We start from the raw sequence: 23,874 nt of genomic DNA on the forward strand, positions 1-23,874 counted from the left end.
AACAATCGAGTTAGCTTGATCTACAATAGTGGCTATTTAGATATCTAGTGGAAAAGTATGTTTACAGAAAAGTTCAACAGCTTGACCCAAAATCTTATTCTTAGATCTCTTAAACTTTGTAATGTTGATAGCATATTTTCAATCTTGCTATCTGAACCAAACCAGGTTAGCTCCTTAGCAAATGGTCTGATCTCTAGAAATGTAATATAATGATCATTTTTTAAGTTTAAAAATAGAGTCCATTGAATTTAGAATGTAGCTCTCTTGAGGATCATCCAATTGAAAAGCATGTTGTTGAAAGAAAAACATGCTTATTGAATAGTTCAACAGAATTATTTTCATTCATAGATAAAATATTATGTTTGTTGATTTCTTGAACTTTGTAATAATTAATGACATATTTTGGTATCTTGCTTCTCAAATCAAACCAAGTTAGCTCCTCAGTCATTGTCTTGATTTTTAGCAACGTAATTTAATGAGCTTTATATTAAGTTCGTTTGATTTCAAACTGAAACTCTTTTGATTTCTCGAACTTTGTAATATTTAATGACATATTTTGTATCCTAATTTTTGGACCAAATCAAGTTAGCTCCTTAGCTAGTGATTTGATTTTCATTAATGTAATTTAATGAGCTTTTCTTGGATGTAAAAAAATGTTGGTTTAAAATAGAACTATAACTCTTTAGGGGATGATCTAGTTGAGAAGTATGCTTATTAAAAAGTTCAAAAGCGTATAAGTATAATCTTATCTTCTTTGATTTCTAGAACCTTATAATGCTTAATGTTATAAATTTGTATCATGCTTCTCAGACCAAAGCAAGTTAGCTCCTCAGCCAAATGATATGATTCTCAGAAAAAAAAAAAAGTAATTTAATGAGCTTTTCATATTTGTAAAAATTGTGTCGATTTGATTACCGTAACTCTTTGGGGGATGATCTAGTTTTAAAGACTATTTAAAGAAAAGTTTACCGGCAAAAATTTCATTTATAGGTAAAATCTTATGTTTGTTGATTGTTTGAACTTTATCATGTTAAATGATAGATTTTCCATTTGCTTCCCAAACTAAATCAAGTTAGCTCCTCAACCGGTTGAAAGCATGGTTTTAGAAAAGCTTAATAGCAAGATATTCATTCGTAGTTAAGATCTTGTGTTCGTTGATTTATTGGACTTTATAATGTTTAATGACATATTTAGTATCTTGCTTCTCAAACCGAACCAAGTTAGCTCCTCAACAATGTCTTGATTTTCAAGAATATGAAACATGATAAAAGCATGCTTTTATGGACAATTCGAATCTAATGTTTCATGGTTGTTAATATCTAGATGAAAGTATTGTGATTTCATGACCCTAAACTCTTGTCATGATCTAAATCTATGTTAAAATCTTAAAAGAACACGCTTTTTTAACTTCTAGGCTGGCTAAAACACTCCCCCAATAAAGTGTTATGACCATACTCATTGTGGCTCCCACCTTTCAGCATCTTAAGCATTCCCTTCATGTCATTTTTTTATGGTTTTCTTTTTTTGTCGGCCCCACTTCCCTTGTTCTTCATCCTTCTCTCTTTCTCTCTATTGCCGACAATTTTCTTTCTTTCTCTTGCAGCTCGCACTTTCACGCCTTTTGGTAAAACGTGACATCCTCCGGCAGAGTCGAGGAGGATGCAAAGCGCGAGAGTTGGAGAGAGTCAGAGTTGTGAGGTAGTTATTGTCGCACCTCCAAGCGACGATTTCTGGCCGAGGTAGTTATTGTCGCACCTGAGATTTACCTCCGCGACGACAGCCGCATTGTAGGTGTAGGAATCAAGTATGTGGGTGAAAGAAGCCTATTATAAAACACAAACCTGCGAGTAAGAGAATCGCAACCAATTCGATCTCCAAAGAAGCTAAGGCAAAAGATAAGCTGCTCAGTTTTGATGATTTGATGCGTATATATGGGATTTAAGGTTAAAAGCGTGTATGTTCTTTGTAAAGCTTGTATGGTGTTGGTCTGAATTGCTATATGCAATGGCCCCGCATAGAAAACAATAAAATAGGCCGTTTGAAAATTAAAAGAACAAAATGTATAGATATGAAACTGCATAGATTTCCTAGCAATAAGTCATCCGTAAAAGCTTAGAACTCAGTCGAATGATGTTTTCTGGGTCTAATTGGTGGCTGTGTAACATATGGAAGCCATTCTCTATTCAAAACCAACCTAATATAACATAGATAAGGGATCCAACCATGCTTTGCATTGCCACCAATTGACTTTACCAGTTAATATGTAAAAATGTATTTGGCATGCCCACTTGTTTTTCATTTTCTAAATAACCGAAAACAAAGTGGTACAAAGTTTCGATTAACCCACTGAAATGAGAAGAAAGCTGAAACGTTTTTTTTTTAAAAGAACCCTTCATCCTATATTAAGTTCCAACCATAATTAGACCGATATTAAGGGGAGATATCAAAATGTGTGTCGCGACCCAAATTTTTCGGGTTCATCACCTAAAACTAGGTTAATGGATTACTAAGTCTTTAAGCTTAGCTCAGGCTCTCCCAAGCCCATACCAATTCGCGACTTAGGTTTGAATTTTTAACATGCAAATGATTTTCAATCAGGAGTCGCCACTAATCTATTTTTGGTGGGTCGATTAGAAACCCAAGTAAAGTAACGGGAGATTTACTTTACTCCTATGATTTCGAGGACTTGGTTACACCAGACTATCCTAGTGCCATTTCGGTACCTTTTTATTTCATTTTCAAAAAAAATGTTTGGCAATTGAATTGATTTTAATTTATTTTCCTAACATGTGAAGTGATCATACATGTGCGCATACCACCAATTTAACACTAAAAAAAGCAATTAAATATTACAAAACATACCTAGAAGTAACAAAAGTATCTGCATTGTTAAATCAGAATTCACATCAGCAATCCTAGATATGATTTCTAATTAACACGCAATTTCAATTTTTTTGTTTTCACTTTATTTAATGAAAATCATGCGATGCATGCTAATAATCTAATATGACATGGAGAAATGCAATAATTAAATGCAATCTAAATAATCTAACTCTAATGACGTGCAATGCGATACAATGACATACAAAATTATTTCAACTAAAATAACATGCATCATGCAATTTCATATGTGAGCTATATGTCACGCGACATTTATTAAATGACCTGGTCTAATGACGAGGAAATTCTAATTAAATAAACCTAATAAAAACTAAATGACGTGCATTTGATATTGCTATTTTTAAAAATGCAAAAATGATCTAGATTAAAATTCTATCTAGTTTAAACTAAGGATTAAATCATATTAAATCCTAATTTAAACTAAGACATTTTTTTAATCTAACATGCAATCTATCTAATATGCAATGACGTGCGGAGGATGCCCTACTTCTACATGACATATGCATGATATTTTTATTTTTTATTTTTTATTTTTTATTTTTTATTTTTATTTTTTATAAAATTCAAAATTTAAAATTGCCACGTAATTAAACATGCAACTAAAATCATAAATTAATGCATTTTTGTTTTTTTGTTTTTTATATTTTTGAACTGAAATCCCTATCCTAGATATGCAAGATAACAAGAAATATTCTAAAACAAACTGAATCTTAATTCAAGTATTTTTTTGGATTTTTTTACTGGTTTTCCAAAACAAGCAATTATCAAATAAACATCGTATTTAAACTAATCAGGACATTCAATCAAATAAAGGATTAAAATAATCGGAAAAAATATCCCGTTGTCTCACAGATCAAATTAACGATTATCCATAACCCTAATTATCACGACAAAAATATCAAAATAACTAAAAATTTGATCCGAATTCTTGCAGATCAAATTAATAGTTATATTGATTCAACACTTAAAATACTATCGACAAGCCCCAAAAATTAATATAATTAAAAATGATCCGATATCTTACGAATCAAATTAATAATTACAATAATTCTGAGGAAGACCCTGCGGATAATGCCTTCAAAATTCATGAAATGAGATCACTTCAAATTTACACAATAATAACTAAACTTAAAAGAAATAGATAAAATAAAGTTAATAGAAAAAGAAAATAAAACTACCTAATTTCCTTTTCTTTTTCTTTTTTTGTTTTCTTCACCCACGGCTGAGTGGCTTCGGTAGATCACCGGGGGTTGGGTCGTCAGTCGTCAGCGTTCAGAGCTCCGGCAAAGGTAGGCCAGTGAACCGGCGGCAGCAGAGGGATGCGGAGCATGGATCACGGGTGGGCGGACGGCTACCGGCGTCATCTTTGCGGATGGCAATCGGCAAGCGCTCAGGTGGAGGAAGACTCAGGCGTCGGGGACTCGGAGCGGCGCGGCGGTCACGACTGGCTTTGGGGCGGCGAGCGGCGCAGGTCGACAGGACGTCGGGGGAGCGAGATCGGTGCTTCGGTGCGGTAGATTAGGCTCCGAGCTGCGATGAGATCAAACGGAAGCGGCGTCGCTGCTGGGCTTCAAGGACGGGATGGCCAAGGGATACGCGCAGGCCGGCACGGGGACTCGCAAACTGCTAGCGGAGGCGGTGGCTTCGTCGGACTGGCGGAGCGACGGTGCAAGGTCCAGAAAGCAGATGCAGACGGCGAACGCGGGGGGGGAGGAAAGGAAGATGAACAGTGGGCTATGGCTTGCCTTTTTTTCTTTTTCTTTTTTTTTCCTGCTGCAATTTCTTCTTTTTCCGCCTGCCGCACGTCCACCTCAAGTCTCTTCTGCCTTCTGCACTCCTCTGCAATCGAACGAAAAAGGCAAAGGGGAAAAGCTTTCTTCTCTCTTTTTGTGTGTTAAATTTCTTCCACCTCACAACCGAGAGAAAAGTCTCCCTTCAATGTGGCCATATTTTCAATTTCTGTGTGGCCTCCTTTCGACGAAGAGAACCCTCGAAAAGCCCCTCCTTTCTCTCACCATACACGATTGCTTTTATAGGTAAAAATAGGTGATTTTTTTAGAATATTTCATCTCACTTTTTCAATATACACAAAGATAATCTATAACCTCCCGATCACCCAAAATCCTCTTATTTTCCTTATCTCCTTAATATTCCAACGATCTTATCACCTAAAGACTAAAAGATAAGATTGCAACTTGATTCTAAAAACCACTGTAATATCGCATAAAATCTCAATTTCCCACGAGATAATTAATTTAAAAAATAACGGGCTTGGACTAATTTACTCCTTTCGTGGGCCTAGCCCAGCCTGCCAAACTAGAGCTCATAATAAATTTGAACCCATTCACCACCGGTCTAATAAAATGCAAATAAAAAATAAATGCACCTACAACTAAATGCTATGCAATTAATTAATTAATATTTTTTAGGGGTTAAAATTAATCCCTAATTTCTTAATGCAATAAATGACTAAATGGGTAGCCAAAATTTAGGTGTCAACAATGTGCATCTTGAGATCATTCTACCAAATAGATTGCAGAAAAAGAAGAGGTCAACAGAAACCAGTCAAAGGAAATTTTCAATGTAAAGAATACTCAAAATCCACTTAAAAAATCAATTGCATTCGTTATCCCAACAGGGTCAAAGATTCAATGGTTAGAAGTTAAAGGGGAAACAAATCTCTTTTCAAAGAAAAACTCTAGCATCGAACAACATCCCTTTTTCTTGTGAAATCAATACCCACTATTCCTAGAAATTTGAGAAAGAGAGAGAGAGATGTAAAAAGAAAAAGTAGAAAAAAGGCCTTCAGACTTCATTGACCCGGACCCATTACAAAGAAAGTTACGGCATTACTCAACATTAACCAACACTTCAAATTTAATCAATTTATACAGCACCTACCGTGAAAAACGACGCGAAAATCATCTCAAGCATGGAAGAGAAAAAAGTAAAAGGAGAGAGAAAGAGAAGGTTTTTTTTTTTTTTTTGTCAAAATAGAAGTGACTATTACTTGATTAAATAGGAGTCTTGCAAACCACAAAAGGGGAAAGATCTGCGCATAAAATATTCCATAGGGGAAAAGGGGGGGAAGACACCCAATTACGTGGAAGGGTGTTTAGTCGATGGTGATGTGCAATCCAATCCGCCGCTGCGTTAGTTTGGCGTGGGCTATAAATCACCGTGAAATTGTTGTTCTGCTGAAGCCCATGCGTACACCTTTGGACGATTTCTTTAAGATCCCATGAAGGTGCGGCCCGGCCCATGACCATTTCTACCGCCGCATAACAATCACTTTCGATGAAACATCTTCCAGTTCGGCTTCCAAAGTCCCGCACGTGATTTGTCTTGAGTTCGTGCATAAACGAAATCCCGTGTGAAAGTGCTTGAGTTTCCGCTTCACCTGCCGAGGAAACCCTAGCTGTGGCCGCGAAACCGTCGAGAACCCTTCCAGCTGCGTCTCGTACAATACCGGCGACAGAGCAGAGGAAGTCGCCGGGTCTCCACGATGCGTCGACATTCGGCTTCGAGATGTTGCCCTTCCGAGGCCTCCAAAGACCGGGTTGGTTTTGGTTGGAGATCGCTCATTTTTTTTTTTATCTACCCTTGCTGAACGAATACTGTTGTTCCTTTGCTATTATCAACAGATTTGCTGGTTGGGGTTCCTTTGCACGAAAGACCCGGTTGTTTCTCGCGCTCCAGATATTCCACAGGATCAGACTAGTCAGTTCTCGGTCGGGTGAGTTCTGATCTCTTTGGAAAGCGTTTATAATCCACTGATTCGTGCGTTTGATGCTGTTATTTGGCCTGATCGTCTCAAAAATCGCATCTTGCCAGACTCCCTTTGTCCACTTACAAAGAAACATCATATGTTCTGTAGTTTCAATACTCGAACAGCATACCGGGCATCGTGGTTCACTTACGATTTTTCTTCTAAATAGGTTTTCCTTCGTCGGGAGGGCATTTTGGCAGAGGCTCCAGAGGAAGGAGCGAACCTTTGGAGGCACATCAAGACTCCATATTTGTGTCCACAAGGTACGTGGTGGTTGAAAAGAACAGAAGGTCGGTTGACGATGTATTGCTGGTGGATTTTCTTGCTTCATTATATCCGCTCTTGACGAGAATATTGTCCGGATCTGTTACCTGTCCATATAAGCGTATCTTGCTTTGGTTGCTGGTTTAGGGGAATTGCTACGATCTCGTTTGCAAACTTTTCTTCATAAAGGTGGTAGATAAGTTGTTGTTTCCATTCACTGGCTTCTGGATTGATCAGTTCAGACACAAATTTAGGCTCTGTGTGGTTTGCTGTCCCACCTATTATACCTTGTGATAGCCACATGTCTTCTCTTATGCGAATAGATGTCCCATCCCCTACTGACCATTTGATATCGCTTTTTATGGTGTCTCTGCCAAGCATTAAGCTGCGCTAGCCCCATGATGGTCGACATCCCTTGGAAGCATTCCATAGATCTCCATGAGGAAAATAAATCCCTTTCAGCACTCTACTCCATAGGGCTGAAGGAGAGGAAGCTAGACGCCAGGCCTGTTTGCCTAACATGGCTCAATTGAAGATAATCAGATCCTTAAAGCCCATACCCCCCGCATCTTTTCGAGTTTTTAACATTTCCCAGCTTTTCCAATGCAGGCCTCTTTTTGCATCACCATTCTGCCACCAAAACAACGCAATACGTTGTTCTATAGCTCGACAAATCGAAATAGGCAGCTTGAATATGGACATGGCATAGGTAGGTAGGGATTGCACAACACTTTTTATTAGCACTTCCTTACTAGCCTTTGTAAGCATTTTTTCTTTCCATCCAGCTAACTTGGAGTTTACTCTGGCCAGGATCCACGAAAATATCTCTTTTTTGGATTGTCCCCACTCAGTAGGTATGCCCAAGTATTTTCCTGTTTTCTGTAGAATAGGGACTCTTAATTCTGTGGCCAGATTGTGTTTCAATACTGCTGGGCAATGCCCACTGAAATAAACCCCTGATTTATTCAAATTGACTGTTTGTCCCGTTGCATAGCAGTATTGGGTCAATATGAGGGCAAGGTTTTGGCATTCTGTAATGGTTCCATCTAGAAAACATATCACATCATCGGCAAACATCAGGTGTGATAATTGAGGGCAATGTTTATTTACCTGTATGCCTTTGAGTGTACCTTTTGCTAATGCTTTCTTCAACATCCAGGTTAAGACATTGGTTATCAAGATGAAGATATAGGGTGAGAGGGGATTGCCTTGTCTGAGACCCCTCGAGGGATGGAAAAAAGGTAGGTTCTCCATTGATCTTTAAACTGAAAGTAACTGTTGTTATGCATTGCATAATTAGGGAGACCCATTTTGCATCAAACCCCATATGCAGCATTAGATCTCTCACGAAATCTCATTCTATGTGATCGTATGCTTTCTGCATATCAAGCTTTACAATGGCCTGATGTTTTGTCTTCTTTTTGGTTATGCGCAGCTGGTGCAGAACTTCCTGGACTATGAATATGTTGTCCTGGATTTGCCTCCCCGAGACGAAAGCTCCCTGCTCTGGTTCAATGATAAGTGGCAACCACTTTTTGAGTCTGTTTGCTAATATTTTTTAGATAACTTTGTAGCTGAAGTTACACAGACTAATGGGTCTGTATTGACTGATTGTTTCAGGGCTTTTTCCTTTCGGGATCAACACAATATGTGTCTGGTTTTAGCCTGTGTTCAAGAACACCTTTCTCAAAAAACTCCTGTACAAGCTGCAGCAGGTCAGTTTTTATAGTTTCCCATGATTTTTGATAGAAAGCTCCATTAAAGCCGTCTGGGCCTAGAGCCTTGAGAGCTCCCAATTGGAAAACTGCTTCCTTGATTTCTTCCAATAGAGGTATTGCCACCAGATCTGCATTAATCCTCTCTGTGATTGGTGATGGGCATTGGTCTAGGATCGGTTGGTAGTGTCGTGGACCCTCAGAGCTATACAGGTTCTCATAGAAAGCTTTAATATGTTGCTTTATCGTTGATGGTTCTCTGCACCAGCTATTATCCTCTAATTGCAGCATTGTAATACGATTTTGGTGTCGCCTTTGGATTGTCGTGGCATGGAAAAATCTGGTATTTTGGTCTCCCCAATGTAGCCATTTAATGCGTGACCTCATTCCCCAGAATTGTTCTTCCTGTCTTCTCAATGTGGCTATTTGGCTAATAATATGCTGCACCTGCTGTCTACTTGTGTGCTGATCTTTTTTATTAGTGATTGCTTGTAAAGCTTGATTAAGCTCTTTGATCCGAGAATAAGCATTTGCAAACTTCTCTTTGCTCCACTTCGTTAATTCTTTCGATGTCCTCCCTAATTTTTCTGCAAATAGAAGCTGTGGAGATGAAATATCTTCCCAGACTTGCTTAATGACTTCCTGATATTCTGCATGTTCAATCCAGAAAGTTTCCAATTTGAACTGTTTTTTCCTTTTATGTACTATAGGATACAGGCGAAGGAAAGAGAAGGTTGAAGATGAAGGAAAGTGGGAAGGTGGGATCCACAATGGGTAAAATGGTCACAACAATTTATTGGGAGCACTTTAGCCAAATTAGGAAGGGAAAAAGGGTGGCCCATCTTAAATTGGTAAAATCTTAGTAAACTCTAGAGTGAAATGAAAAATAATTTTGAATCTTACGATTATACAATTCAAAACTCAATGGAACGGTTTTTCATAGCGTTAGATATTAAATCCGTTGAATAGCATGAAAATCCATGTGATTTTACCATTTTCCAATCCTATGTTAGGGTTAGCCCAAAAAAAGGATACTTGAGCCAAATCAAATAAGAAAACCATAATTAAGAGGGGAAAAAAAGGCTATGCGTACAATAAAAAAAAATAACTTGTTGATTTTTGTAAGATTTAGGGCTTAGATATAATCATAATGATCCAGCAGTGAATAACAACCATCAAATCCATTTGAAGAAGCCTACAATGAACAATGAGCTTGATGCCGATGTGGAGATGATGTGTTCCAAACATAGACTTTATACTTGTGGGAAGTTCAAAAAAAAATTGTAACTTTAAAGAACTCACTTCTTATATAGATGGTTATATTAATGATAATTTTAAATTAGAAATTTTGGATGATGATTGGAAATAATGTAACATTTCAATTCTGAAATCTTATTTGAAATTATTCAATAATATGATTAGTTTTCGCAAAATGAATCCATAAATATTGGGTATTAATAATCCTGAATGTATGTCTAGAATGTTCAGATACAATAATTTTAGCATCTAAGAATATAGTGGCTAAACTAAACAAATGAGAGAAGTTGAACAGCGAGAATTATGAAATTTGAAATATGAAAATCCAATATATTCTGGAAAAGCAAAAAGCACTGGAAGCTTTTCACCAAGTTATGGAAGAATTTGAAAATGGATATACTACATAACATAAGAGAATTAAGGACACATTTGCTTTTTGGATGAAAAAGAACCAATTGCTCGCACCACATTGCTAAGTAGCATAGACAATGACGATATGTGAGAGTTTAGGTGTCACGCCCCGAACCCCGAGCGTATGCCCATCCCTCTCTGGTCGATAATGGTTTGCAACTTCTCAGGACGAGTCACCAACCCATTCATTTTTAAACACATGCGGAAGAAAAAATAATCCCCTCAAAGTAATCATCTCAGGATAGAAAAGCATGACATCAATTCACAAAAAAGCACATTTTTTATGAACAATGAAATTCAAGTACAAAATGAGTCTAGTTGAAAGCCTACAAGAAGGTCAACTCTCAAAAGAGGTTGTCCTATGACATACTAACAAGACACAATCGCCGATCCTCCATACTCCTCCTCCTTAGACTTCGGGGCCTTGGTCCTCCACAACCACCTTCTAACGACTTGAAGATGGTTATTCAATAACCCGTGAGACAATGTCTCAATAAGTCCACGCTATAAACCTTGATTAGGAGGGTAATACGCCTAAAGGCGTCCTAACCACACAATCACGCATTTGGTATAGAAGACTTACCTCGCCTCAAATCCACCCTGGAGGTCAGTACAGTTTATATCATAGATAACCATACCGATATGAGCAATAATTAAGCTCTAACAACTGGAATGCCACACTTAATTCTCAAATCAGCACAAGGGTCTAGATTATAGGGCTAAATCATTATAACACATCCCATTTCATGTCACACACTTTTGTCCCATAATCCGGCGCAGATATTTTACTCAACATGTGTTCCAATTGATAATTACGCCCGCTCTAGGGCACGGCTTACTTGAAGTTCGGCAGTCTACTGGTGTAGCCAAGCATCGTTTCACCCCCATTGATCACAGTTATGTCTCTCAAAGATAACTTTCCCGAAGGAGTATAGGTCCAGCCTCTACTGCGACCAAAATCCCAATAAATGGGTATCCCATAAAGGGTAACGTCCATCCAACACAGCTCGGGGATGGGTTCTCTTAACCAACACACGACCAATCAATCTCGGCCCAGGACACCGTGCATTGCACTCAAATGCCTCAATTAAAATAGTGTTCCTGGCCCATTTTCTTCGTATTAAAAACTTCCGATGAAAAATAGTCGTATGTCAGTACACAGTCAGATTGGACCCGGAAAATTCATAACTTTTTTTTTCAAAATCCCACTGGTTTATATAGTATATAAAACCACTTTTGGTGTTTAAAACCCGACACCCGGGATTTTTTGAATAAATATCAAATTTTATAATTTTTGGAATAATTGACCAAATTTCCAATCAGCACTCAAATTTTCACAATTTAACACTCGATTGCAAAAATTAACTTACATCATTGCAATTAGGCCCCGGCCTAATTTTCAGAAAATATTTAATAATTAAACTAATTACACTTAAATAAATCTAAACACCCCTTAAACGTCATTAGCCTACTAAGAAGAGTTTAGTGCATAAACTCATTGGTTTAGCAAATACACCGGTTCACGGCGACAACGACGCTACAGCGACCGAAACTCGGACCTACAGTGGCACGGGAGGTTGGTGGCGGGTAGTGCGGCGGCTGCGGGCACGGTCGAGATGGCTGAATCGGCACAGCGGTGGATGGCAGCTACGCGCGCGGGCAAAGAGGAAACGATCCCCCCCCCCCCTCCCCCTCCCTCTTCCTCTCTCTCTCTCGCTTTCTCTCTCGCTCGCGGTTTCGTTCTCGAGTCTTCTGTCTTCTCACGTCCATGGCCGGTTTTGTTCCTCTTTTGATTGACTAATTTAGTCAATACACGTAGGTGCGGTGGCGGCAAGAGGCGGAGCCGGGTGGAGAAGACGTGTGCCTTCATCCGGGTCTTCTCTTGCCAGCGCAAGAGGAGCTGCTGCGTGTCTTCCGCTTGGTCGAGATCCTCGGCTTCGCTATCCAGCTGAAGAGAAGCCGACCTTCTGTTGGTTGACTTCGTGAGTCAACAAAGAGGATCCCGGTGGCAACAGGAGGCAGAGACGGGTGGGGAAGACGTGGACTTCCACCGAGAACTCTGGCCAACACTTCCCCTTCCTCATGCACGGACGTGTCTCTCGTGCATGGTCAATGTGGCCACTTCGTTGACCGGTCGAAGGGGAAAAGAACGCGACTGCGGCACGGACATTTCTTAGTCAATTGTCCCTCTTTCGTTGACCATCAAATGGACGTGGCTTTCCGGTCAACTCCCCTCCAAATGTTGACCCACGAAAAGGAGGGACGTGCATGGCTGCTGCATGGGAATTCGGTTGACATAGCTGCAGTCTTGGCCGGTCATCCTTCTTTGATCAATTCCCAAAAATCATATGCATGGGCTGAAGATATAGTTACTTGGATGGCTGAAAATGGCAAGTCAATGGTCTTCATTTATTTGGCTGTCCATGAAGAAGATAACGTGGTGGTGGTGTGGCCAAGGTCTTCGTCCATTGCATGAAAATGCATGAACTCGCACGGCTGCATGGGGAAAGCAATTTATCGTGGTTGCATGGTCCTTCATGCATGGTCATCGGTGAGGCCGCCTAAGAAAAAGGATGGTGGTGGCGGGGTGGTACAAAATCAAGGTCCTCAACTCCATTGATTTGCGAGGTCGCTCAAGGTTAACGTGTCTTCATAGCCGACTGCATTAAGCGAGAAAATTAGACGAGGAGCTATCACGAGAACGTGACGATACGTAATGTCTCGACACGGTGAGGATGGTGATGAAATGGGGTCGTAAGTGGTGCCAATGACGTAGTCCGATGACAAATTTGTCGACCTGTCTCGGATAGTTACGTACTCGAAGTCCGGCGAAATTCGGATGTCCCATTAGGCGTTTTGAAAGTGCCATAGTTAGTCTTGGGAATAGGAACAAGTGTTCTGTGCCAGGCACGATTTACAACACAAATACTTTTGAGGGCTACCAGTCTCTTGACAAACAGAGCTTGTTAAAGGCTGAAACCAAAAAGGTATCTTGTCATATGTCCCTGAAGCTCCATTTAGTAGTATCTGCTAGTTTCCGCTGTGTCTTGGTCAGATGTCCTGTGCACTTTTGTGACATTTAAAGAAGAAAAAAGTAGTAGTCCAATTTACTGATCTGTTCCACTTGTGCTTTATGCATATAGCCTGTATGGGCATTTGTAGCATGCTAAAACTTGTGATTGATTCCCGTCTTTTGAAAAAGTACATTTGCAGAATGCTGAATGACTTTGCTTCCTCTGTTGCATTAATAGCAAGAAATGATTTTATTTAATGTCTTTTTTAATAGCTTCTTTTGGTTATTTAGTAGATTTGGGACGATATTCATTCAGGAAAAGCTTTAGAGGATAGTGCAGTGCTTTCAAGGTTTCTCATCATCTCATTTGCAGACCTCAAAAAGTGGAACTTTTATTATTGGTTTGCTTTTCCTGCTCTTGTCCTTGAACCTGCAGCAACTTTGGTTGGTATCAAGCCAGCTTCACAGTGGCTTAGCCCAGAGGCGGTGAATTCTTTTGGCTAGACAAAAAATTCTTTTTTTCAGAGAGTTCCTCCTTGATATGAAAATTCTTCTTTTATCGTGTAGACAGAATCCTTGTCAGCTGCTTGTAAGGAATGGAGAAATTCAAATTTAACTGCCGTGCGTCTCTTCTATTTGTTATGTTCCTTTTGATTGCTACTTGAGTGTTCCTTATTATCCTTATGGTAAAATAAGCCATAAAGTGTTCTGCAGACGTGCCCATTCTTCTTGGTAAGTATTGCTTCGGATTCATCTGTGACAATTAGACATCTGAAGGACTGGGAAGACTGCAAAGGCAATGGTCACAAGGTCAGTTCAATTGAAGTTCTGAAGAAGGGATTGATTATGACAAGTGGATATCTTTGTTAAGATTTCTCCACATTCTATATGCAGTTGTTATTTGGTTTTTATGACCCATGCCATCTGCCCCACAATCCTGGTTGGCCTCTTCGCAACTACCTTGCGCTTATCTTCACCAAATGGAACATCAGAAGGATTCACTTTCTCTGTTTTCGGGAGAATCCTGGTTTTGCAGATATGGGAATATCCCTTGTTGGCGAAGCCCTAATATCAGTTCCAGAAGATAGATGCACAGAAGCTTAGTAAAAGCTTTGTAGAGGATTAGGATTTTTCTCTTTATCATCTCTGTAATATGTGGTGTCCCATTTTTGTTAGTTTGGAAGGATCGTAACTCTGTGCCTAATGCTATTGGGTGGGAGTACAACATGGGTAAAAAAGGATCAAAATGTGTCAACCTTGCCAAAGTGATGGATCCAACAAGGTATATTGTCTCCATCATCTCTTGTTTAAGTTTGTGCCAACATCTGTGTACTTAGTTTTGTGAAAATTCAAATTACAGGTTAGCCATATCTGCCGTGGATTTGAACTTGAAATTGATGAGATGGCGTGCTTTGCCCTCACTGGACTTAAATGTCTTATCTGCTAAGTGCCTTCCCTTGGGGGCCGACACCCTTGGATGCCAGGTTGCACGCATGCTTATGGTGAGTCCTGGAGAAATTATTTTTCATTTGCCATTGCCACTCTTCACACTTGTCTTGAACGACGGTGATCACTTGTAGGCTTGGGGTGTCAGGAAAATTACCCTAGTTGATAGCGGGAAAGTGGCAATGTCAAATCCCCTGAGGCAGTCATTATATACACTGAATGACTGCTTGAATGGTGGTGAGTTTAAAGCCATTTCAGCTGTCAAAAATCTCAAGCAGATATTCCCAGCTGTGGTATGTAATATTTACGTCCGTTCACATGAATGCCCTCTGTGAAGATGCCTCCTTAATGGTTTGCTTTTCATGAACTGGTTAATATAAGAGTTGAACCTTAGTCGCTCTGAATCTTTTCAGGAAGCAGAAGGTGTCGTAATGGCTATACCTATGCCTGGGCATCCTGTTCCTAGCCAAGAAGAAGAAAGTGTCCTGAATGATTGTAGACGCCTACATGACTTGATTAGTTCTCATGATGTAGTTTTCCTGTTGACCGACACCAGGGAAAGTCGGTGGCTACCCACGCTTTTTTCAGCTGCTTCTAGCAAGGTTCTCTCTTCTTTTTCTTTGTTTTCCATTTTTTTGGTTCATGTTCTGTGCAGACTGGATTTCTGTTTGTCTTATTGTCACCATATCATACTTACTCATAGTGATGGACATACTCGTGTTTCGTCAGATTGAATTCTGTATTCTTTAGTTTCAGTTAAATATTTTAGCGCCTGCTGATGACCCTGATTTATTTGTTTCTGATTCCTACAGATCACCATAACTGCTGCTTTAGGATTTGATAGCTTCTTGGTTATGAGGCATGGAGCGGATCCTTTTAGCTCTTCAAACAACTTGAAAACTCAAACTGAGTGGTCCAGCTGATAGTGGGGACGCCGCATCGCTTTCTCATAATAATGGTCCGCAGAGGCTGGGCTGTTACTTCTGCAATGACGTTGTTGCACCAATCGATGTAATATTCTAAAAGTTAGGCAATGGTGCATTAGTAGATGTCAAAGGAAAAGGCACCATTGCCGTGGAAACGAATAAAGACCCAAAATATATACATAATGTATATCTAGTCCCTCGTCTTGCACAAAATCTCTTTAAGTGTGGGCCAAATGATACAAAATGGGTATTCTTTATATTTTAGTAGAGATGCCTGCATTATCTATGATAAATATAAAAATTGCATTGCCTCTGTTATGATGAAAAATGACAATTTTCCTATTCGATGGAAATATGTCAAAGATATAGCCATAAAAGCTCAACTTGATGATTCATGGCTATGGCATCGAAGATTTGGCCACTTCAATTTTACTGGGCTAAAAACTCTCCATCAGAAAAATATGATGAGAGACTTTCTAGCTATTTCAGAAATTTCAGATATTTGTGAAGGATGCCTCCTTGGAAAACAGCAGAGATAGTCCTTTCCATCTGGAGGTGCATGGAGAGCTAAGAAGCCATTGGAAATTGTCCACACGGACGTGTGCGGTCCGATGAGGACACCTACACCCAGTCAAAATAAATATTTCATCCTATTCATTGACAATTATACAAGAATGACGTATGTATACTTTCTTCGAGAAAGATCAGAGGTTTTCTCTATCTTTAGAAAATTCAAGAGCCACTTTAAGAATCAAAGTGGCCAGAGAATCAAAGTGGCAAAAGAATCAAAGTCCTAAGGAGTGACAAAAAGGCACATAACACAATTCAAAGAAGTTTAATAAATTTTGTGAAGATGAAGGAGTCCATCATCAACTAACTATTGGCTATGCCCCAGAGCAAAATGGAGTAGCCAAAAGAAAGAATAAAACCGTTATGGAGATGGCAAGGTCTATGCTAAAGGAAAAAGGACTTCCTAACTCGTTCTTGGCAGAAGCCTGTATACATCTTAAACAACTATCCAACTAAAGCAATCCAAAATAAAACTCCAGTCGAAGCATGGAGTGGACAAAAGCCTTCAGCAAAGCACCTCAAGGTATTCGGATGCATATGCTATGTCCACATCCCTACTCAAAAAAGGAGTAAGCTAGATGAAAAGACAGAAAAGGGAATATTCCTTGGCTAAAGTGACCAATCAAAATGCTGTCGGTTTGCAACCTAAGAACTAAAAAGCTTATGATTAGTCGAGACGTCGAGTTCGACGAGAATGTTGCCTGGAATTGGGAGGATGAAAAGATCAAGAAGAAGTACATCGCCTTGCCAGACATACCACCTGCTTAAGAGGAGTCAACGTCACAAGAAGAAGGAGAAGTACCGAATTCCACCACTCATGACATAACTCCACCAAGCTCTCCAAGAGTGACGCAAGAAGAATCTACTCCAGAGTCTCCGATACTAAGGGTAAAAGCCCTTAGAAGAATTTACGACACATGCAACTTTGCTATTTTGGAACCAAAAAACTACGAACAAGCATCCAAAGAAGAAGTCTGGATAAAAGCCATGGAGGAAGAGATCAAGATGATCGAGAAAAATGAAACTTGGGAGCTTGTTGATCAACTCGAAGACAGAGATCATTGGCATCAAGTGGGTTTACAAGACGAAGCTCAACGCGGATGGATCAATCCAGAAGCATAAAGCAAGGCTTGTGGCGAAAAGATACTTGCAACAACTAGGTATCAACTATATTGAAACTTTTGCCTCCGTTGCTCGCCTCGATACTATTCGAACACTTGTAGCCCTAGCAGCACAAAAAGAATGGAAGATCCATCAACTAGATGCGAAGTTGGCATTCCTAAATGGATATCTTCAAGAAGAAATATACATAGAACAACCACAAAGTTTTATCCTCAAAGGCCAAAAAGAAAAAGTTCTCAAACTCAAGAACGCCTTGTATGGGTTAAAGCAAGCACCACGAGCGTGGTATAGTAGAATCGATGAGTACTTCATCAAGCAAGGATTCAGGAGGAGTATGAGTGAGCCAACATCTACATTAAGACCCAAGGTTGTCGCGACCCGATTTCGCCGCCCTCGAAATGTCCAAGGTGGGAAAATAGAGTTTAGGAGTACTTGATCACAAGATCATGAGCTCTCCCAAGCTCGTACCCCGCGTGACAGTGGGTTTATTTATACAGTCTAATTATTTATGACATCCTAAAAATAGACGGGAGTTGCCACTAGCTTTGTTTTTTGGGGATCGGCTAGAAACCCAATCGAGGGTTGGGAGTGTACCCTCGATTCCTACGCAACCAGATATCTAGGTTCGGGGACTTGGATTACGCTAATATTGCTATTAATGCCCTTTCGGTACCTAAACAATATGTTGTATTTTTCCTAACATATCCATGCGTTTCTTTTTACATTTTTAGGATCATTATTCCTAGACTAAGTGATCATGCGTGGTTGATCATTTTCATGCTATTCTATTTCTAAAAAAAAATAGAAAGCAAAATAACCAATGAAATTGAAATTGCAAGACATTAAGTAAGCAATCAAGGAAAAGCAGTAAATCTACCAAGACAGTCCTAAAAAATATAAAAGAGAAAACAATTAAAAAGAAAAGAAAGAAAACCCGCAACTCGTCGGATTTTATACAACGAAAAGAACCTGAGACATATGTTGGGAAAACAAATAGTATATGACAATGGTCGGAATGGACATCGACCTCCACCATCTTCATGCTATATCCATCCTCAGGGTCCTAATCTAAACCTAATCTAAGAAACAAGGATCCCTTGCCTCATCTTATATGACTAAGACAACGCATAGAAGTCATTACTATAACAAATAGATAGGCATCAGACATAAACATGAATCCAGCAAATTCAAGTCACAAACAGGACAAAATACAAGGCATGTTTAAAGGTTCGTAAGACCACCTAGACAATGTACAAAAATGTGAAACTTGCACATGACATAAGGTTGAATGCGAAAAAGATTTGGGTAAACATTTAACCCTAAATCAGAATGCAAAGAAGTCACACAAGTCATTAACATTGCAAAGTGACTTGGAACTAAGAATGTCATGCTTGACAAATTTCAATTGCAATTAGCCAAATTGGTGCATGATATTCACATCAAACGAGATTCAAATATGATATACCATGCATTAATGCGAAACTTGTAACACGTGTTTCAAATGTCAAGAAGACAATGAGTCACAAGTTTCATGCAGACAACTTCGTCAAAAAATCATCATAGAAATCATAGCACGAATGAAAATCAGTCTAATCTATTCTCTGAATTTCCAGAATCAAACATTGATATGGTAACATTCATTAGGCAGGGCAAACGATAGTCAAATCGCACATATAATATGTATATGGAAAGCTCGTGAAGTCTATTACAAATCTCTAGAAGACATTAAGTCCTAATAACATCATCTACCAGCTCGTTCCAATTAAAACAGAAAATCGCAGTAAGTCAGAACAGCAAATCAACCTAAAAAAAAAAACTACTGCAGAATCAACAGATTTTGTAGGTGTTTTTTGATGACCAAATGACGTCCTCTCAGGGCATGTGAACTATCAAATCGAAGCTTGAGAAGTCTATTTTCTATGTCTAAAAAGGGCTCAAGACCAGAAAGCCTCATCTATTACCTCATTTAAGCCAAAACAGAAAGTGACATAACAGGTATGCGAGATTGCAGATTAAGGCAAATCAAGTTCAATCAACTTCAAGTTCATCATCAATAATCATCCACTCATTGCAAATCATGTGAGATCAGCATCATAGGAAAGATTAAAACAAGCCCACTTCTTAAGAGAAGTTGAGTCCAATTGACGTCAAATTGACAGTCGAAAAATGATCATCATGAGGACATACAAATCAGCCACAAATGAATTAAAACATAATGCATAACTAATGGTTTATAAAACCATCCAAACAATGCACAAAGAGTAGTTCTAAAAATGAATCACAGCAAACCCTACAACCTTAAAAGGGTCGACAAAAAAAACAAACCATGTTTTTATTTTTACAAATTTCTGCTTATATCCGCCAACTCCAACCGTTAGTTTTATCCATCAATAGATCTCTACTTGATCGAGAAAAACTTCCCAAATTTGAGTAAAACAAAACCAGAACAGAGATTTATTACTTTCTAAAACTCCATCTAGTTCGAAGTGGAAACGAATATCACTCAAAGTCGATGAGGCCAATGAGCACATGTTTTAAGCATGCCATAATGCTAAAATTGCTCAGATTGATTAGATCAACAGTAAGCAAGATGAAGTCAATATGAGCATCATAATTTAAGTAAGCCATGAACATCTTGCATATACACTGATGAAGACACTATGCAGATATTCATTCAGGCATTTTCACAAACATATGGCAAGCATCTCAGCTTAGTGACCAAAATACAAGGGCGAATCAGCAACTTAAAATCACGCGACCACAATATCATCCAAGTAGGCTCAAATCAATAGCATATCCTCAATAAGATGTTTTCACTCTAGAGTTCTCGGTTTCTATCTCACATATGAAGCAACAGAAATGAAGCGTAAGCGATACCTTGAAGAAAAACAACGAAGGCCCTTGAATGACGATGGAATCATAGAGAGAACTCGTTAGAGACAATGACACTCTAGCAACTGCAATGGTACCCGAGCTGATGATTTCAGAAAAAGTGTCAGATCTGAGAAGTTAAACTCCGGCGTCGTGGATTTTGAACGATGGATGAATCCTCCGATCACAATCGCCGATCGCTATGCTTCGTCTTCTATATCCGAAAATGGCGAGAGATGAGGCAGGTCTCCTAGAAAGAGCTATATCCCGAGAGCCAAAGAGGGTGATTCGCAGAGAAAGAGTCGGATCCGACGGAGAGCCGCATCGAGCCACAGATTGGGAGCCGCTGTCATCACTGCCGTCATCACCACCTCTGTCGCCACCATCGCCAATTGGCTTCGGATCTGAACCCCGCTCCTTGAGTTCCTTAGCCGGTAGTTGCTTTGTCTTCTGGGGCTCGAGAAGATCCGGAGGAGGATTGAAAACGAAAACTAGCCACTCTCTAATTCCAGACAACAAGTCCGACGACGGGAACCGAAAAGATGTGACGATGGAAACGGAGGAGAAGGATTAGGGTTTCCAGATCCACCATGGAAGCTCCATCAAGTAGTTATAGAGAGAGGGAGGATCGAGAGAGAATCCGTGAGCGAGAGCGTCTGGGAGAGCCCCCAAAGAGAGAATCCCGAGAGCCCTTTTTTCAGAGAGAGAACCCGTGAGAGAGAATTCGCGCGCGAAAAAAATGAGCGAGCGAGCCCTGGGGGGAGAGAGAAAAAAAAATGTAAAAGTCAGAGCCCCTTTTATATATTTTTTCAATGTTTTTCCCCTTTTTCTTTTTGTTTTCTCTCTTTTTTTTTTTTTTTTAATGTTTTCATTCTTTTTTATTCTTCTTTTTTTTTCTTTTTTGCTCTTTATTTTTTATGTTTTTCTTGCAAAATGAATGTTTAAAACATCGACAAAAATTTTGGGTATCAACAAAGGTAAGTTCGACACTCTCATTGTCTCTCTATATGTAGATGATCTCATATATATAGGAAACAATGAGACGATGATCCAAGAATTCAAAGAAGAAATGATGAAGACATTTGAGATGACAGACTTGGGCTCGATGCATTACTTCCTTGGCATCGAGATCGACCAAAATGAAGGAGTGTTTATCTCGCAGAAGAAATATACTGAGAACCTCTTGAAGAAATTCAAGATGAACTATCGCAAAGCAGTTTCAACTCTGCTCATGACAAATGAGAAACTATTAAAAGAAGATGGAGCAGATAAAGTTGATGCCTCCCTCTATAGAAGTCTGATTGGCAGTCTGCTATATCTCACTGCTACACGATCGGATATTATGTATGCGACAAATCTACTATCATGATTCATGCAAACTCCGAGTCAAATTCACTTTGGAGCTGCTAAAAGAATTCTCAAATATTTACGAGGAACTATAGATTAGGGCATTTGGTATCGGCCAAGTACAAATGCCAAGCTCATTGGCTACATTGATAATGATTGAGCAAGTTCAGCTGATGATAGGAGAAGTACTACTGGCTATGCATTCACACTGGGTTCTGGAATATTCTCATGGGCATCCAAAAAACAAGACTTAGTAGCACAGTCTATTGCAGAAGCTAAATACATCGCAGCTGCTACAACCGCCAATCAAGCAATATGGCTTCGAAGAATTCTAGAAGACATTGGAGAAGTACAGACAGAACCGACTCCATTACTTTGCGACAATAAATCGGCGCTTACTATATCAAAGAATCCAATATTCCATGGAAAAATCAAACATATCGATATCAAATATCACTTCATAATAACGAAAAGATCAGGCTGAAATATTGCAAAACTAACGAACAAGTAGCGGACATATTCACTAAAGCACTATCGCAAGACAAGTTCGAGACATTACGGGAAATGCTTGGAGTAACACGAAATTGGATCAAGGAGGAGTGTTAGATTATTGATCTAATTTCTAGAAACTTCATGAAAGATTTGAGCTAGAAAATATAAGAAAAAACCTAGAAGAGTCTATGGAATTATCTCTGCAAATGGCAGAGATATTTACCTTAAAAAGTCTATTGTTCAAGAAAAAATTGTAAAAGAAACTACTAGAAGATGGGCTATAAGTTGGTGGAGAGCCACTATAAATAGGAAAGGGGGGGAGTGCAGCAAACAATAGAGCAAAAAGGTAAGCTCCTCCCCTTCCCTTTGTACTACAATAACTAAATAAATAAATAAATAAATAAGTTTTCTTTTGTTCCCTTGTGTTCCCTTGCTGCAAATTATTTTATTACCCGTTCTTTCCTTGTTTCTCTTGATAGTTTACACACAAAACACACTTGCACACACATCAAATACACGTTTCCACAAATACCAACAAATTTCAACCTGTAGTACTGCTCCATAGTTTCATGAAAGCTCATGATGATATTAAATGATGGTGTGGCGACGTATTTTCAAATGGACAAATTGTGGTTTGAAATTCTCAATTTAAGTGTCCTGCGATTCTGTAAATTGCTTTAAGTACTACCAAATTGTGTAAGGACCTAGGCTTCCCACTATGTAATATTGTCCGCTTTGGGCCTTGTATTTTCAAATAGACAAATTGTGGTTTGAAATTCTCAATTTAAGTGTCCTGCGATTCTGTAAATTGCTTTAAGTACCACCAAATTGTGTAAGGACTTGGGCTTCCCACTATGTAATATTGTCCGCTTTGGGCCTTTGGCCCTCACGGCTTTATTCTTCTCAGGACAGCCCATACTACTCCAAGAAAACGAGCCCAGGACTCCCCCCTATCACACGTTGCAGAAGTCGGCTCTAATACCATTTGTAAGGACCCAAGCCTCCCACCATGTAATATTGTCCGCTTTAGGCCTTCAGCCCTCACGGCTTTGTTCGGGGCAACCCATACTACCCCAAGAAAACGCGTTGCACAGATTAGAGAACCCAAACCTTATAAACTAGCCCAAGACTCCCCTCCTTAAGCGATATGGGATGAGAGACACGCCCCCTCCCTGCGCATGTCTGAGGATCGAGGCACGGATGAACCACCATCCCTCCTCCTCGCGCACCGCCGCCTGGGCCGTCACATGCCCTTACTCTCGCCCGCATACTGCCGATGCAATCTTAGTTCGTCCCTCCGTACTACCTCGAGTCTGAGTCATCACAAATTGCATTTGAATGTTTTTTCTTTTTATCATGCGACCATTCAAATCAAATTCTTTAAAAAAAATGGAAATTAAGCTATTTTGCTTTTACAAAAATAAAATAAAATTCATCTTGCATTATTAGCACTCTAGTGGAAAAAAAAATCTTTTCCACATGTGGCTTTGATCACCGTTGACGAAGGCCACCTGAGACGAGATTTTATACACGGGCGATGTTGCTAAGAATAATCCATTTTTCTGTAGATATAGTTATACTGTGTGTGAAGTGGCATTCATTTCTTGCATTGATTTTCATACCGTGTTTTGGAATCTTGACAACCATTCTAAATTAACATGTTTGGTTGCAACATTAGAGCTGTAAAATTGGGTGTTGTAGCTTTTATAAGGAGTTTGCCAACCTTCTTTGCAGCATTACCCAATTTTGAGGTACTGCGATAATCAAAAC

At 39.4% G+C, this 23,874-nt stretch overlaps 2 protein-coding genes and 1 long non-coding RNA gene across 3 annotated transcripts; 2 read left to right on the forward strand and 1 right to left on the reverse strand.

Annotated features, from left to right (window-relative positions):
* The first annotated feature begins 4,229 nt into the window (after positions 1-4,229).
* LOC104434823 (ubiquitin-like modifier-activating enzyme atg7) lies at positions 4,230-15,799 on the forward strand. The gene is given in 18 exon segments (XM_039306886.1): positions 4,230-4,409; positions 6,282-6,464; positions 6,546-6,637; positions 6,840-6,933; positions 8,370-8,443; positions 8,555-8,649; positions 9,360-9,423; positions 13,169-13,304; positions 13,625-13,816; positions 13,898-13,951; positions 14,045-14,140; positions 14,225-14,420; positions 14,507-14,612; positions 14,691-14,832; positions 14,911-15,069; positions 15,190-15,378; positions 15,589-15,687; positions 15,689-15,799. Coding segments are annotated over 18 exon segments (2,262 nt in total).
* Positions 15,800-16,652: 853 nt separating this feature from the next.
* Positions 16,653-21,011, reverse strand: LOC120290221. Its single transcript, XR_005548066.1, has 2 exons — positions 20,272-21,011; positions 16,653-17,497 (listed from the first exon to the last, which is right to left on the reverse strand). It is a non-coding gene; the product is annotated as an uncharacterized LOC120290221 (long non-coding RNA).
* A 299-nt stretch (positions 21,012-21,310) lies between these two features.
* LOC120290579 (uncharacterized mitochondrial protein AtMg00810-like) lies at positions 21,311-21,634 on the forward strand. The gene has a single exon (XM_039306887.1). It carries the CDS (start codon positions 21,311-21,313, stop codon positions 21,632-21,634), a length of 324 nt encoding a protein of 107 aa, XP_039162821.1.
* The last annotated feature ends 2,240 nt before the right edge of the window (positions 21,635-23,874 follow it).

This window comes from Eucalyptus grandis, chromosome 2, assembly GCF_016545825.1.
Source record: "Eucalyptus grandis isolate ANBG69807.140 chromosome 2, ASM1654582v1, whole genome shotgun sequence".
NCBI lineage: Eukaryota > Viridiplantae > Streptophyta > Magnoliopsida > Myrtales > Myrtaceae > Eucalyptus > Eucalyptus grandis.